This window comes from Penicillium atrosanguineum, assembly GCF_028827265.1.
Source record: "Penicillium atrosanguineum strain IBT 20685 chromosome Unknown utg000001l_segment0_segment0, whole genome shotgun sequence".
In the NCBI taxonomy this organism is placed as follows: domain Eukaryota; kingdom Fungi; phylum Ascomycota; class Eurotiomycetes; order Eurotiales; family Aspergillaceae; genus Penicillium; species Penicillium atrosanguineum.
In genome coordinates this window covers 2909344-2922509 of record NW_026623133.1, presented here as the reverse complement: position 1 = coordinate 2922509, position 13166 = coordinate 2909344, and the positions used below count along the sequence as shown (strand labels likewise).

General features: G+C 50.1%; 6 protein-coding genes across 6 annotated transcripts; 2 read left to right on the top strand and 4 right to left on the bottom strand.

Moving 5' to 3' along the window:
• Window positions 1-502: 502 nt before the first annotated feature.
• N7443_001125 (Mitochondrial-processing peptidase subunit alpha) lies at window positions 503-1618 on the top strand (the record flags this gene model as incomplete). Its single annotated transcript, XM_056881181.1, has 3 exons — window positions 503-673; window positions 755-873; window positions 931-1618. The coding sequence occupies 3 exons, from the start codon at window positions 503-505 to the stop codon at window positions 1616-1618; spliced, it is 978 nt and encodes a 325-aa protein (XP_056746419.1).
• A 57-nt stretch (window positions 1619-1675) lies between these two features.
• Window positions 1676-2916, bottom strand: N7443_001124 (AMP-dependent synthetase/ligase; the record flags this gene model as incomplete). The annotated part of the gene is made up of 6 exons (XM_056881180.1): window positions 1676-1943; window positions 2002-2294; window positions 2355-2408; window positions 2468-2507; window positions 2568-2756; window positions 2840-2916. 6 exons carry the CDS (start codon window positions 2914-2916, stop codon window positions 1676-1678), a joined length of 921 nt encoding a protein of 306 aa, XP_056746418.1.
• An 876-nt stretch (window positions 2917-3792) lies between these two features.
• On the top strand, window positions 3793-5747 carry N7443_001123 (uncharacterized protein; the record flags this gene model as incomplete). The annotated part of the gene is made up of 5 exons (XM_056881179.1): window positions 3793-4048; window positions 4114-4506; window positions 4562-5360; window positions 5419-5671; window positions 5733-5747. 5 exons carry the CDS (start codon window positions 3793-3795, stop codon window positions 5745-5747), a joined length of 1716 nt encoding a protein of 571 aa, XP_056746417.1.
• Window positions 5748-6377: 630 nt separating this feature from the next.
• Window positions 6378-7294, bottom strand: N7443_001122 (mitochondrial import receptor subunit TOM22; the record flags this gene model as incomplete). Its single annotated transcript, XM_056881178.1, has 3 exons — window positions 6378-6431; window positions 6666-6955; window positions 7180-7294. 3 exons carry the CDS (start codon window positions 7292-7294, stop codon window positions 6378-6380), a joined length of 459 nt encoding a protein of 152 aa, XP_056746416.1.
• A 351-nt stretch (window positions 7295-7645) lies between these two features.
• Window positions 7646-9472, bottom strand: N7443_001121 (mitochondrial-processing protease subunit alpha; the record flags this gene model as incomplete). Its single annotated transcript, XM_056881177.1, has 2 exons — window positions 7646-9298; window positions 9362-9472. 2 exons carry the CDS (start codon window positions 9470-9472, stop codon window positions 7646-7648), a joined length of 1764 nt encoding a protein of 587 aa, XP_056746415.1.
• A 467-nt stretch (window positions 9473-9939) lies between these two features.
• Window positions 9940-12072, bottom strand: N7443_001120 (acetoacetate--CoA ligase family protein; the record flags this gene model as incomplete). Its single annotated transcript, XM_056881176.1, has 2 exons — window positions 9940-11790; window positions 11845-12072. 2 exons carry the CDS (start codon window positions 12070-12072, stop codon window positions 9940-9942), a joined length of 2079 nt encoding a protein of 692 aa, XP_056746414.1.
• Between the last annotated feature and the right edge of the window lie 1094 nt (window positions 12073-13166).

Below are 13166 nucleotides of genomic sequence, written 5' to 3'. Positions count from 1 at the left end.
GTTTTTTTAAATATTTCCCAGTGTAGAGAGACTAATTGTCTCTCGGTGTAGGGTGCGCTCGGATTGTGAATATGGGACTGCCAATGACGAGTTGCTCTCCATATTGCCAAACACTCCAGGGGCAGGCTCACACCTAGAGACTTCACCCTTGGACTTGGACTTGAGCTCTTTATTGGAGCCTGAGGCTTCATTGAATCCCCCTGTAAAATATCGCCCTTATATGCCAGTTTTGCTAGACTTTTGTAAGTCGCTCGGTCGCTTGCCTCGATTTATCTCAAAGGGCATCCTGGTGGGGTTAGGAATGCCCTTTCCCCTTCCCTTCGACACTAAGTTTTTTTTGGAAAAAAAAAAGCCGAGAGAACTAACTATACCTATGGGTGGGATAGTCTTGACCTCGATGGCCTTACCTTCTCATGTCGCCGCCAAAAACAGTTTGGCCTCGCACCTCCACTCTACATGGATTCAAGTTGCGATGTTGGACCCTTGTCTCTTTCACGCCACCATGTTTAGTGCATCGGCGACTATGGATCGCCTCAAAAACCGGGACGGCAGCTTAATCACGATATATCACCAGACATGGGCTATCCGTCTGCTTAATGAGCGCCTCAATCAGGAAACTCCTGTTTTGGATTATGGTACTTTGGGATCTGTAGTACCCTTGATACTTTACAATGTAAGGACCTCTTTCAAACCCGAAAGCAAACAATCCCTGGAGTTGTTCCACCCGCGAAATAAGCTACTAATGAGAAATCAGATCGCGGCGTTAGACAGGGCTTCGGCGATAGCTCACCAGAAGGGCCTCATAAAGATGCTGCTGTCGACACCGAAACAACTGAGAGATGAAATAGGACCGCTACTCGGCCTCATCAAATTGTAAGAACAAAGTCTGCTCAAGGTATATATTATGTTTTCGTCTAATTCTTTGTGCAGAGTAATGCTTGCCGTCGCCTGCGTGTTTGACACCCCCCCAGTCTGGGATTGTTTGCTCTCAGGGTCAGTTCGTCCCAACTCAATCCTTCGAAACCTCGTCACGGGTGGCATATTTTGCAAAAATGGATACATTCTTGAACAGGCCACTGTGGATGCGATTCTCGATGTGTATGAGGCGGTCTCTCAGCTAGACCATCTCACTCATGCCGATGCCGCTTCCATCGACAGGGAGATTGAGCGCGTGCTCTCTTTGAAGAAGCGGGATGATCAATCCGATCGCATCCAAGCCATGCCCGCGCCTTTGAATAAAGTCGACAGAGTTAATGCCTGCTGTCAATTCAGTTCATTGATTTTCTGGAAGCTGCTCAAAGGCCGGGCGCAAATTCAAGCTGGCACCCCTGCAACCGACATAAAAGAAATCAATCTACTATTAGAGCATTTGATGATAATCGATTCTCGGTACTGGATTCAAAATGCTCCAGAAGCCTTGACATGGATCGTGTTTACAGGAGTTGCGGCATCTACTGGTGAAAAGGAGAGAGAACTTTTTATTCAAATCGCGGGAAATTTGCTGGCAGCTGTTGATTCTGATAGTCTGGTGATGATCAGGCAAGGCTGGAGATTTTGCAGTCTTTTGAAAAGACTGGCCGGTTTCTCATTGCCTGTTGCGATTTCAGACGGAGCTTAATTAGATGAGATCAAATCTTTAAAGTCACACCCGAAAAGCGAACCAGGATGATGAATGTCAATGTTCTAGACTTTCTGTCTTTCTTTCGGTCCAATCCCACAGATCATGTGCCATTTTTGGATCTCTTGCAGCTTGACTAGCCACTGCAACTTTTCCAATCGGTAGGATATACGCTCCGTTGTCGCGTTCTATAGTGAGAGATGTCGATGTTGCGGCGTAAATGATGCTTCTTGCTCCTTCGCGCGGACCAGGAGCACCCAGCTCCACAAGGGGTTTGATAAAGCGATACAGCGGTGTTGAGGATAGTGGACCCTGTGACAGACCTCTATAGACAATCAGCACTTTCAAAGAAGCATGGGTTTATTTTGGCAAATAGCACATACGTTTTGACCGTTCCTGGATGCAGAGAAAGAGACATGATCTTGGAATATCTGGTCGCCAATTCTTTGGCGTGCAACACATTGGCAAGCTTTGAGTGGCCATACCGAGCCCAAACAGAGAAGTCTTTCTTCATATTCATGTCGGAAAAGATGATCCCTTGCTTGGGTGCGAGTTTCGCATGTCCGTCGCTCGATACGTTCACGATTCGAACTGTACCTTCGGGCACGGACTCGGTAGTATTCAGAAGGGTCGGGAGGAGCAACTTTGTGAGAAGGAAATGCCCTAGATAATTCACCTATTTGAACAAGTTCAGTGGGTCAAGTCTCTTCTGCGGCCAGATATGATGTCTTCTCACCGCCAGCTGCATCTCAGATCCGTCTTTTGTTTCTTCATAGGGCACACACATTACCTAAACCAAGTTTAGTACTCCTATACCGACAGTTGAAACTGCTGGAAAACTTGACCTACTCCGGCATTATTCACCAGTATGTGAAGGGCTGACTCATGCCTTCAGATCAGATTAGCGAGTCTCGCATCGTGTGTTGGGGATATTGTATTTGCGACTTACTGGGCAAACTTCTCAGCTGCTTGTCGGACACTATCCAAGTCCGCAAGATCAAGGGGAAGGAAATGGACATCTGCAGCTGGAAATTCCTGTCGGATCTCATTCTTGGATTCCTCGGTCTTTGACGCCGATCGACTAGCGATATAGACACGAGCACCTCGCTTAGCCAACTCGACACTTGTACCGAACCCTCTGTCAAGAGTTTAGCTTTCGTTCTCAGGCCCCAGAAGAAATTAATCAAGGCACAGTTGGTGTTGAGTGAGCTTTTTACTTACAAGCCCGTGTGTCCACCCGTCACTATAGCGACTTTACCGGAAAGGTCGCAGGTCGATGATTCCAAATTGGCTCCCATGGTCGATGCTCAGTGACGATCAAAAGAAAGCGTGGTTTTCAAGTAAGATTTTGATTGCGAACCACCCATTTAAAGGATACAGTGCCTGTCGGGCATTGGTAAATCCGTTCTATCTCCTTTGACCTGCATCGAGAGGTTCCTTTTTTCGGCGTTAAGGAGTGCGGCCTGCGGCCGCAGATGCGGCGTGGGACTACATATCTACATACCCAAACACCGGACTAATTCAGAGCCCACATCGAGAATATAATGATAGCAAACTAAGGAATACCAAAAGTGAAACAAGAGAAATTTAGGTAACTATAGCAATCTTTAGCTGAGGGAATGACGAACTCACTACGTAGTAGAGTTCTGGAGGTACCAAAAACGCATAGAAGAAAACGTTTCTACATCATTGCCCATTATTGTATTTTTGCTTTAAATCTTACGACACTGGCTTCAAACAACATGCATTTGTCTTAGAATCGATCAAAGCTGAGGAGACGTAACAAAGCAACTTACTACAACTAGAACTATGATAGGCTAAGGCCTGGTCAAAAGTCCTTTCGGTTTCGTCTCACTTGAAATTTGACTCTTACGATAACTTGACACAGTAAGATTCAAGGTCTCCCAGATTTCAACCGCCGCCATCCATGTACCTGCACCTCTTCACGGGGCAAGTCTAATTGATCAGGTCGGTTTCCAATATAATCACGTGTTCTCGCGCTCTATCGACGCGGTCCCGCGCGACTCCAAAAAAGTTCGGCCTTAAGCTGAAATTGTTCTTCCCTTCAAGATTTCATTTGCTCTGCTCTGGACCTTGGATCTTGGACTTTGGACTCTGTCATGACGGCCGCTTGCATCTATCTAACCACCTGATTTGCTCTCAACTCATTCGCGATGCCCCGCAAATCCGCAAAGAAGCAAACGCGACTTGCGTTCGCCCCAACGGTTGCGTCTCCGTCCCGCGATGGAGATGATGACAACAGCGACCGCTTCGCAAGGCTCTCATACGGACACCCCAGCATGGCCTCAGTTCGAGCGGAAATTTCTCAGAAGAGCAAGGCTTCGGGGTCCAAGAAGAAGAGCTCGTCCAAATTCAAAGAGAGAACACCCGATCTGCTCGAAGAATCTCCAGGAAAACAAATCGGCAAAGGTGAGGCAAGACCTGCGCCTTGTTACTTCACATTCATGTCGCTAATCCTTGTTCTTTGTTCAAAGCCCAAGCTGCAACACAAAATGAAGAGGAATCATCAGATGACGACCTCATTATTCCCAGCTCCCAGAGAAAACGACGAGTGGTCCCCGATCTTAGCACGATTGCCATGAGTCCTCCGAAATCCAAACCAAAGAAGAGCCGGCAGGCTTCAAAGCTTGCGAATAATGAGATTGTGGAGGAAATTTCTCGGCCGCGCCGGAGACTGAAACGCAAAGCAGAGAGTTCACCCGCGATTGTACTGAGCGACAGTGATGAGTCGGAAGACCCTGTGATATCCTCACCTGTCAAGAGAAGGAGACATCTCCCGGACCCAGAGACGCCCCAGACACCCCGGTCGAGTGAAGACCAAGACGATCTGGACATTCAGGAAGATCTTAGAGATCTACAGGACTCAGGTATGTCCAGAGATACTTATTAGATGATCGACTCGTTGACCTCATAATCTCTCAGTTGTCAAGAAAACCCGCACTCGCGGCCGCGTTGCTGAATCGGCGAGAGATAAGCGGTTCAAACACCTGGAAGCTCTCCGTCGTCGGCGTCTCGGACTTCCAGAGGAAAGTGAATCCGAGACAGCTTCAGCAAACGACGAAGATGAAAGTGAAGACGAACTTGAAGATGGAGCCGATGCAAGCCCAACTCGGCGGGTTGAATCGCGAGACCAGCTTGATAGCGACGTTGAGTCTGCCATCGACCCTAACGAGGACCTGGACAAGTACGAGGACGACTTTGTTCTAGAGGATGACACCACAGAACTGGGTGTCCCCATGGAAGAAATGCCCTTCGAATTCACTCGCCACGCCTACAAACAGCCAAAAGAATACTTCCGCGACGTCGTTGGGTGGATGGTGCACAACCGACTCGACCCAGCATTTCCACGCGACGACGACATGTATAAAGTGGCCTTTATGAAACTGGAAGACGAAGTCAAGGCACGCGCCGGATCTCAACTTATCTCTTCAGTGTGGAACTCTGAATTCGTCCGGGCCCTTCGGGCCAGACCACATATGGATCTGTCTGCATTTCCCACTGATCTTGGTCACTCTTGTGATGCGTGCAAGCGATCTGGACACCCGGCATCTTCTGATATCAGGCTATACGGCAAAGCATATTCTCTCGCGACGCTTGAGCCTCTTAACGATGAAAGCTCTGAAGACTCAGATAATTCTGACTCCAGTGAAGCATCTGGCGTTGAGCGAGACCGGGATGGTCATGAGTTGCCAGGTGAAGAGAAACGGTTCTATCTAGGAAGGTCAGTCTCCCTTGCTATATTGAGTCCCCTTTCGCCCTTCTGTCTAACTTCTCAATAGACACTGCAAGGATAAGGCACAGTTAGCTCATACTCTGATGCACTGGCGTTATCAACTCAACGAGTGGGTCGTTGATCATCTTGATCGCATGGGTCAAATGAAGGATTCTGAAATCCTGCGACGGAATAACCTGAGCCAGAAGCGCAAGACGCGAAACGCCATCGAAATCATCAAGCAAATGGCTGAAGCCGGGGAGATTGAGAAGCTTTGGCGGGATTTCCATATCGCTCTGAAATCTGCTCGAGAGAAAATGGTATGTCATGCATCGAAAATGAACTTTGGGTATGTGACTAATTTTATTGTTTTCATTTTAGTCTATCTTGGGATGAGCACAGATCTACTGCATCCTCTATCCGATAGCAGTAGTTGCCATTCTTTCTACTTTTACGATGATACCCCATTTCTTGAATTCAACAGTGGTTGCTCCTTTGTATATATATTTATCGACCCTTTCCGTCCTTAGGCAGTGGAATCGAGCTGGATGTGTCTTAAAGCATATGGCTTGAATTAGGCCGAAAACTCAAGTTTCATCATGTAGACATACAGATCACGAAGAGAAGAGAAGAGAGAACATAGAAGACATATGTAGAGGAAGGACATGGAGAGAAAAAGGATGATTGTGGTTGTACAAATACATGCATGCACGAGCTGCCGGAGCCAATATTTCTGGAAGAACACATGAAGGAAGCAAGAAAAGAGAGAGCAAGGACGCAAACAAAGACATTGGCGAGTGACTCGAGTGTCCGCGGCGCAGAGCTGATTCTCGAATCATGGTGTTCGAAGTTCGTCGTGCTGGGCAGGACTGGACTCGGGTGAGGCCGAGTATGATCCATCCGTTCGCGGTCGCTCGAGGAATACCGAGGTATTCGTCGATTTTGATACCTCTATATACTGTATCGATCGGCTTTCAGGACTCTTGGTTCTTCGTCGCATCCTTGCGTTCGGGGGGTCGTATTAATTTACAGGGTGGCCTGGGCCTCCTGCTTCTCGGGCTCAGCGCCGGGAGTGAGCATCTATTGGTAAAATGCAAGGTTAGTATTCTGTTCGAAAGTTCTGCCCAAAATATCGTGATCGAGTCGTGCTGGCCACGTTGCTATTGAGCCATGAAAGATTTTCAAGCCACCCGAGGTCAAGGACACCAGAGGCGATAATTGAAAGCAATCAAAGCACAACGCCAATGCAAACGCGACCTATCCGATAACTTGGAGCGAAGAGTCCAATGGAATCCCAAGAGGATCAAAACATACCTCGTTGGCACCCTTGATCATGCCCTGCTCGCGCTCCATCTGGATGTACTGCTCCTCCTCAGCGTAGGCCAGAGCCCACGGAACACCGATCAGGAAAGCGCTGGTGCTGATAATCCAAAGAGCGCGACCGCTGAAGGAGATGCCGGCCTTGGTGAAGGATGTGACGTTGGAGACGGTGCTGGTGATGGTGCGGCGCGCCGAGGGGGGAAGCATGTCTTTCAAGGCGGAGACACGCTCGTAAAGGGACTCCTCATCAAGGACTTCCTCATCTTCGTTGGAAATTTCGGACTCTGAATTAATCGCGAGATGATGTCAGTTGTTGTTTTGATGATTTTGACGAAAAATGGCTCTTGGGTCGCTGGTGCAGTGTCGGGAGGGTGAAATTCAGGCTCGGGTGGATTGGGATCATTCAGGGGGTGATTGACACGCATTGATGGATGTATCGAAGTAGTCGATGGATTCGAGGCATAATGCGAGTTGTGTGTCTGGGGCGCAAGAACAGGAGTTCACTTACCGGTGTCACTGTAGTCCTCGTCCTCATCGTCAGAGACCAAGAGGGCCTCGTTCTTGGTGGCAGTGGGCTTCTCATAAGAGAAGTGCTCGTCCTCGACTTCGGTAAGCTTGACCATTTTCGCGGTGGAGTATAGGGGGATGGGATAGGTTAAGATGAGGTCGGTGATGGTTGGAAGAACGGAGCGCGTGGTCCGGCTCCGACTTTTTTGCCGGGCAAAAGCGGCGAGGAGCTTGGACCCGTCGGGAACCACGACATCATCGTTTACTCTTCTACAGACTCAGTAGAAGAGTATCTAGGTCTAGGTACTCTTGAAGGAAGTGTAAATATTATACAGGTTTCTAATATATTATACACGACCTCCCGATGCAGATGTTCCACACGGATCTCATCTAAAGACGCCTAGACACGTGAGCACATACCAATATGGCCTTCGACATCAGGGCGTTTGCCGGTAGTTAGGCATGATTTACCTCCGGCCAAGCTTCCATCGAGCAATACGCTCCTGAATCTCCTCCCAGGGGAATGAACGGAGCTTGAACCCCTCGAGCTCACCCTCCTGCAACACGACAGTAGGCTTGCCGGTTCCCTTGCCATTGTTCTGGACGTGGCCGCCAAAGACCTGGCTAGCTACGCGACGAAGATCATGAACGGTCAGGGCATCGATCTGATCGCACATCTCCTTCACGCCGACCTTGCGACCGTGAACCTGCACCTGACGACCAAGATCCTCGAGTTCCACCATGCGCGACTCAAGGTTCATGAGCAGCGAAGAGCGGAGCTGATTCTTGGCGCGGTTTACCTCCTGTGTCTGCAGAGAAGTGTAACCGGTATCTAGGGTCAACGACTGCAACTCACGGCACATGACTTCAAGCATCTCCGTGGTGCGGGTTGGGCTGCATGAGGCGGAGATTCCGAAGATACCACTGTCGGTGTAGCTGTGGTTGAAAGCAATGCAGCTCTCGACCCAGCCGTGCTGGTTGAGGACATTGGTGTAGAGGCGCGAGTACATGCCCTTGCCGGGGCCACCAGCGGAGAAGGAGCCACCGCCACCAAGAAGAGTCTGGAGAGTGGCCAGGGCATAGATATCAGGAGAGGAAATGGGGAGAGCCTCAAATGCGAGGTGGATGTGACTCAAACGAGGCAGCATCGGGTTCGCCGGCGGTGGGATCGGAGGAAGAGCAACGAACCCACCAGTGTAGTGAGCGGGTCGTCGGAGATCCAGAGCAGAGGGCTCGATCAAGGACGGGTGAAGGGGCTCAACTGTGGCATTGTTTGGTGAGGAAGTGGAGAGTTTCTTGAGGAATGGAAGTTTCGACAGGATTGACGAGTTTGTGCTTTGGGAAGCGGCCGGGCTGCTCACAGTTGAAGAGGGTGTGAATGAAGGCACGGTCGGGATCTGGCCCTCGTTGGCGGCATTGGTCGAGCCCGAGAGGGTAGTGTCAATGCCACTTCCCGATAGAACGGGTCCCTTGCTCTGTTCACTGGCCTTCATGTCGCCGAAGTACTGCTCGGTAAGCTTTATGGCCTCAGCGTGGGATACACCGGCAAAAGCGACCACCATCCGGTCCGGGTTGAAGAAGACATCCCGGTAACGCTCTACCACCGACTTGTTGATCTCGCCAAGTCGCTCGCTAGGACACAACAGAGGGTTACCGAGTGTGTTGTCCCTATAGGCGGTCATGTGCACCAGCTCTGGCAAGATGAGCTCCGGCTTCGCCCAGATCTCACCAATCTCATACTCCGCGACCGCAAGCTGCTGGAGGACCTCCTCCTCGGTGATAAGAGGATCCCGGATAGTCTCTGCGAGCAGGCCAAGTGTGGTAGGGACGGCCGAGTTGAAACTGGCTGACTGGTACATCAACGATTCACGCGATGACGCGCATTGAATGTTGCCGCCTAGTGACTCGAGAACCTCCAACATCTCATCTCCAGTGTGTGACTTGGTTGACTTGAAGGCCAATCGGTCCATAATGTGACTGACACCACGCAGGCTGGCATCCTCGTAACGTGAACCCGCGTCGACATAAACTCCGACACCAGCGAAAGGACCGGGTAATGACTCCGTAGCGACGCGAATTCCGTTCGGAAGAGTTGTGATCTGGTCAAGTTCGGCGGGATCCTGCAGAAAAGAAACGTATCAGTATCAGCGACGAGGGGACAGACTCCGGGGTTCAAGGCGTACCTTGGACTCGTTGAGAGTAGCAAAGCTTCTTGACACTGAGCGAGGAGCTCGTTTCAAAGGCTTTGCGGACTCAATAGCCCGCAAGGCAGAGCGGCGCATATTGCCTGACATCTGGATATGTGCAGTGTTGGCGATTCAAGAATGCGTGATACACTCTTGCGGCTCCAAATCTGGTAGAGTCGGGACTTGGCCGCGGCGAAGATTCGATTCCGGAGGACTGCGCTGGGTGCTTACGTAAGTGCTTGCACGATCTAGTTAGTTAAATCGAAATCTTACGAAGTGAAGGGAAGTTTGATCTTTCCATTGATTGAACGTAATTTAACTGTTTGACTCATTTGGTGTTTCCACTTTTTGCTTATTTGTTGGCGAATATCCAGCGCTGGGATTTGCTGACGAAATATCAAAGTCTAGAACTACGATGACATATCGCTAGGGTTTCAGCCTTACAGGTAGAATCTTGGTTGGAACCTTTCAAGAGTAGAAACATCTGCGCATGTGTCCATATGATTGCCTGTTGCCTATCTCATCTTTACATTAAAATCTTTATACACGGGTTTTCAAAAGCATAACTAAGCGAATCAAGGGTGCTCCGAAGCCCAGTTGCGATACCAATCAAGACAGGAGGCATTGGCAACACTTGCACCAATCTTAATGTTGAGTCCACACAAGATTTGCTTGACCGCATTCTCGACCTTCTTGCCATTGGAAGTCACAGGGATTTCCGGGCAGGCATCAATGATACCAGGAACATGGCGGGGACTCAGCTCCTTGCGGATGATAGCTTGAATGCGCTTCGAGAGGTCAGACACACTGGCAGAAATGCCCGGCACAAGCTTCATAAAGAGCACGACCGTTTCATCTGTATCGATGCCCTCCCTTCTCCGACCAACACACAAAGAGTCCTCAATTTCATCAGCAAAGTGCTTCAACAGGACGTTGTAAATCTCGGCACTTCCAAAGCGCACACCGGAGGGCTTGAGCACGCCGTCACTACGACCCAGCATGACCACGCCGCCAGTCTCCGGGTTCAAACGCACAAAGTCTCCGTGGTGCCAGATGGAAGGGCCGAACACGTCGAAATAGCTCTTTCGGTACTTCTCTAGGCCAGTGGGGCCGGGTGGCCAGAACATGACCGGCTGTGCTGGGAAGGGAACCGTGCAAACGAGGTCTCCTGGTTCGCCGGAGGCACTAACATCATTGCCAGCGTAGTCGAATACAGATACAGCCATTCCCAAAGAACGACATTGAATCTCACCCTTATAGACGGGAAGAATTGGGCAGCCTGAGCAGAACAGAGACAGGATGTCTGTGCCACCGGTAATGGAGCCCAACATAATATCAGAGTGAATTGAGGAATAAATGTACTCAAAAGTCGAAGGAGCCAAAGGTGACCCAGTGCTGAAAATGGCCCTCAAGGTCTTGAGAGACACCGGGCCGTGAGCATGCGTGCGAGGGTTGAGTCCCGCTTGCTCCAACATCGAGAGATATTTGGCGGATGTGCCGAAGTGGGTGATCTGAAGTTCATCGATGAGTCGGGGCATGGCCATCTCTCCATTGCCCCCTTCCGCATCGAAAGGTCGGAATGGTGAACCATCATACAAAACAATGGTAGCACCACTGGCCAAACCGGACACCAACCAGTGCCACATCATCCAAGTTGTCGTGGTGAAATAGAACAGCCGATCGCCAGGCCGAATATCGCAGTGAAGAAGATGTTCTTTTTTATGCTGCAACAGCGTACCCAACGATCCGTGAACGATTGGTTTGGGTGCTCCAGTGGTGCCCGAGGAGTACAAGATATAAACTGGATGTTCAGGTTCCAAGCTGGCAAACTTCAGAGGTGCATCTTGGTCCGAAACACTATTCTGGAAGTCTGCGTAGGTAGTAACCTTTCCATTCAAAGGACGGAGCTCCTCAATGTCAACGTCGAAGGACTTGGCAGTCTCAAAGACAACCAAGATCTCCAAGTCAGGCAGCTCACTCACAATTTCGCGCACCTTAGCATGCGAGCCATGAACCTTGCCATTGTACAGCGAAGCATTGTCTGCAAAGAGAACTTTGGGCTCAATCTGCTTGAGACGCTCAAGCACGGCATGAACACCAGTATCTGGCGACACTCCAGTCCAGAAAGCGCCAATAGACGCCGCGGCAAGCATAGCCACGACGGCCTTAGCATGGTTGCCGACGAAGCCCGCCACGCGATCACCGGTCTCGACACCACTTTCTTTTAGGGCATTAGCACATTTACGAACAAGTTCACGCAGCTTCTTCCAAGAGATAAACTCGCGATCTGCCTCTGTAGCGCCAATCACGGCAATAGAATTCTCATCCGGCGCGCACGCCGGGTAAAGGAGGTTCTCGGCAAAGTTCAGAGTGCTCCCCTCGAAGAATGCAGGACGAGGGAACATGGGCTTGTCTGATCCAAGGACCTAGTTCTACATTAGAGAACTTGCTCAGCATTTATCGGCCGCGGCAGAACTCACCTGCGTATATGGCTCATGGGCTACGATGTGCGTATAGTGCCATATCTCTTCCCAGAACTTGGCGGGCTCTGAAACACTCCATTTCCAGAGGGAGTTGTAATCCTTCATGGATAAACCATGTTTCTTGTTCACTTTGGTCATGAAATTGTAGATCAGGGTTTTCTCGGGAGATGAGGGGCGCCACAGCTCCTTCACCTCCGTCGAGACAGCCTCATCGATGTGTGGCATAGTATATTGCGTCCAATTGGTGCAATTAAACTTAAGTGAACCAGTTGTATCGCACACAGACCGAGACAGGAATATCGAATTGAAAGGTTGAAAGAAATTCCCGTCAGGGGCAGGTCTTCAACTTGGATGGGTGGTATGCTCTCCACAGTATCACCGCAGGATAAGAAAACTTTTCCCAACAGTCTATATGTCGAGTGCGTATGCCAGGGAGATCGAGCAAGGGTGGGACTCAATGGCAAATGAAAAAAGGTCAAGTCACACAGCCAATTGTCCCAACAAGAGATTCGCGGGGCGGGTTGCGGGAATATCTGCTCTACCCGATCCGCGGCTGCGGGTATAAGATGCACGGTATAGGGCTGGGTGACTCTTCGACCGGGGTGTTAAAGAGGGGAGATCTGTAAGAAGTCCACAGGCAGACCCCAGCGAACCTCTCTACCTTTTTGCCTCATCCCCGCCCGCCTCTAGCACATGCTTAGGCCTACCGATCCCAGTATCGGCGGATCAAATGCGGAACGCGGAAGGTGACACCTTCTGCCTCAGGCATGCACGGGGAACCTTGCAAGGTCGAGACCGTTTTCATCTTGCATTCGGTACCTCCTACTCAAAGATGGCACCTTACGTCGTATGATGGTCTATATTTCCTCGGAGAGCGCTGCCATCGACATCATCATCTTGTTTCAACCTGATCATGACCCCCAACGCGGTGTGAACTTCCCCCCTATTGCAACTTGGACCAATTTGAGTTTGACAGCCGTGATTGGGCATGGCTATGATTATTGAAATAAAGAACGCCACCGCATACCTGTCAATTGATCTACGTGCGCCTCAGGGGGCTCACAGGGTACCTCATTCTACAGCATCTCCTGACTACAGCATTCTAAGGAATCCGTACCTGAGCAGCGGACGCTAGGGAGCTTACCGAGCGCCCAGTGACGGAAAGGTGGATAAAAAACTGGATAATTCAAGGATCCAGATCGAGAGCAATTTGACCGACACTGGGGCCCGAAAATTTTAGTCGTCTCGGCCGTGTAAATTACATCCAATTACCTGAAATATTACCCCACCCACCCAATCAGGCCGGGGTAATTCTGTAC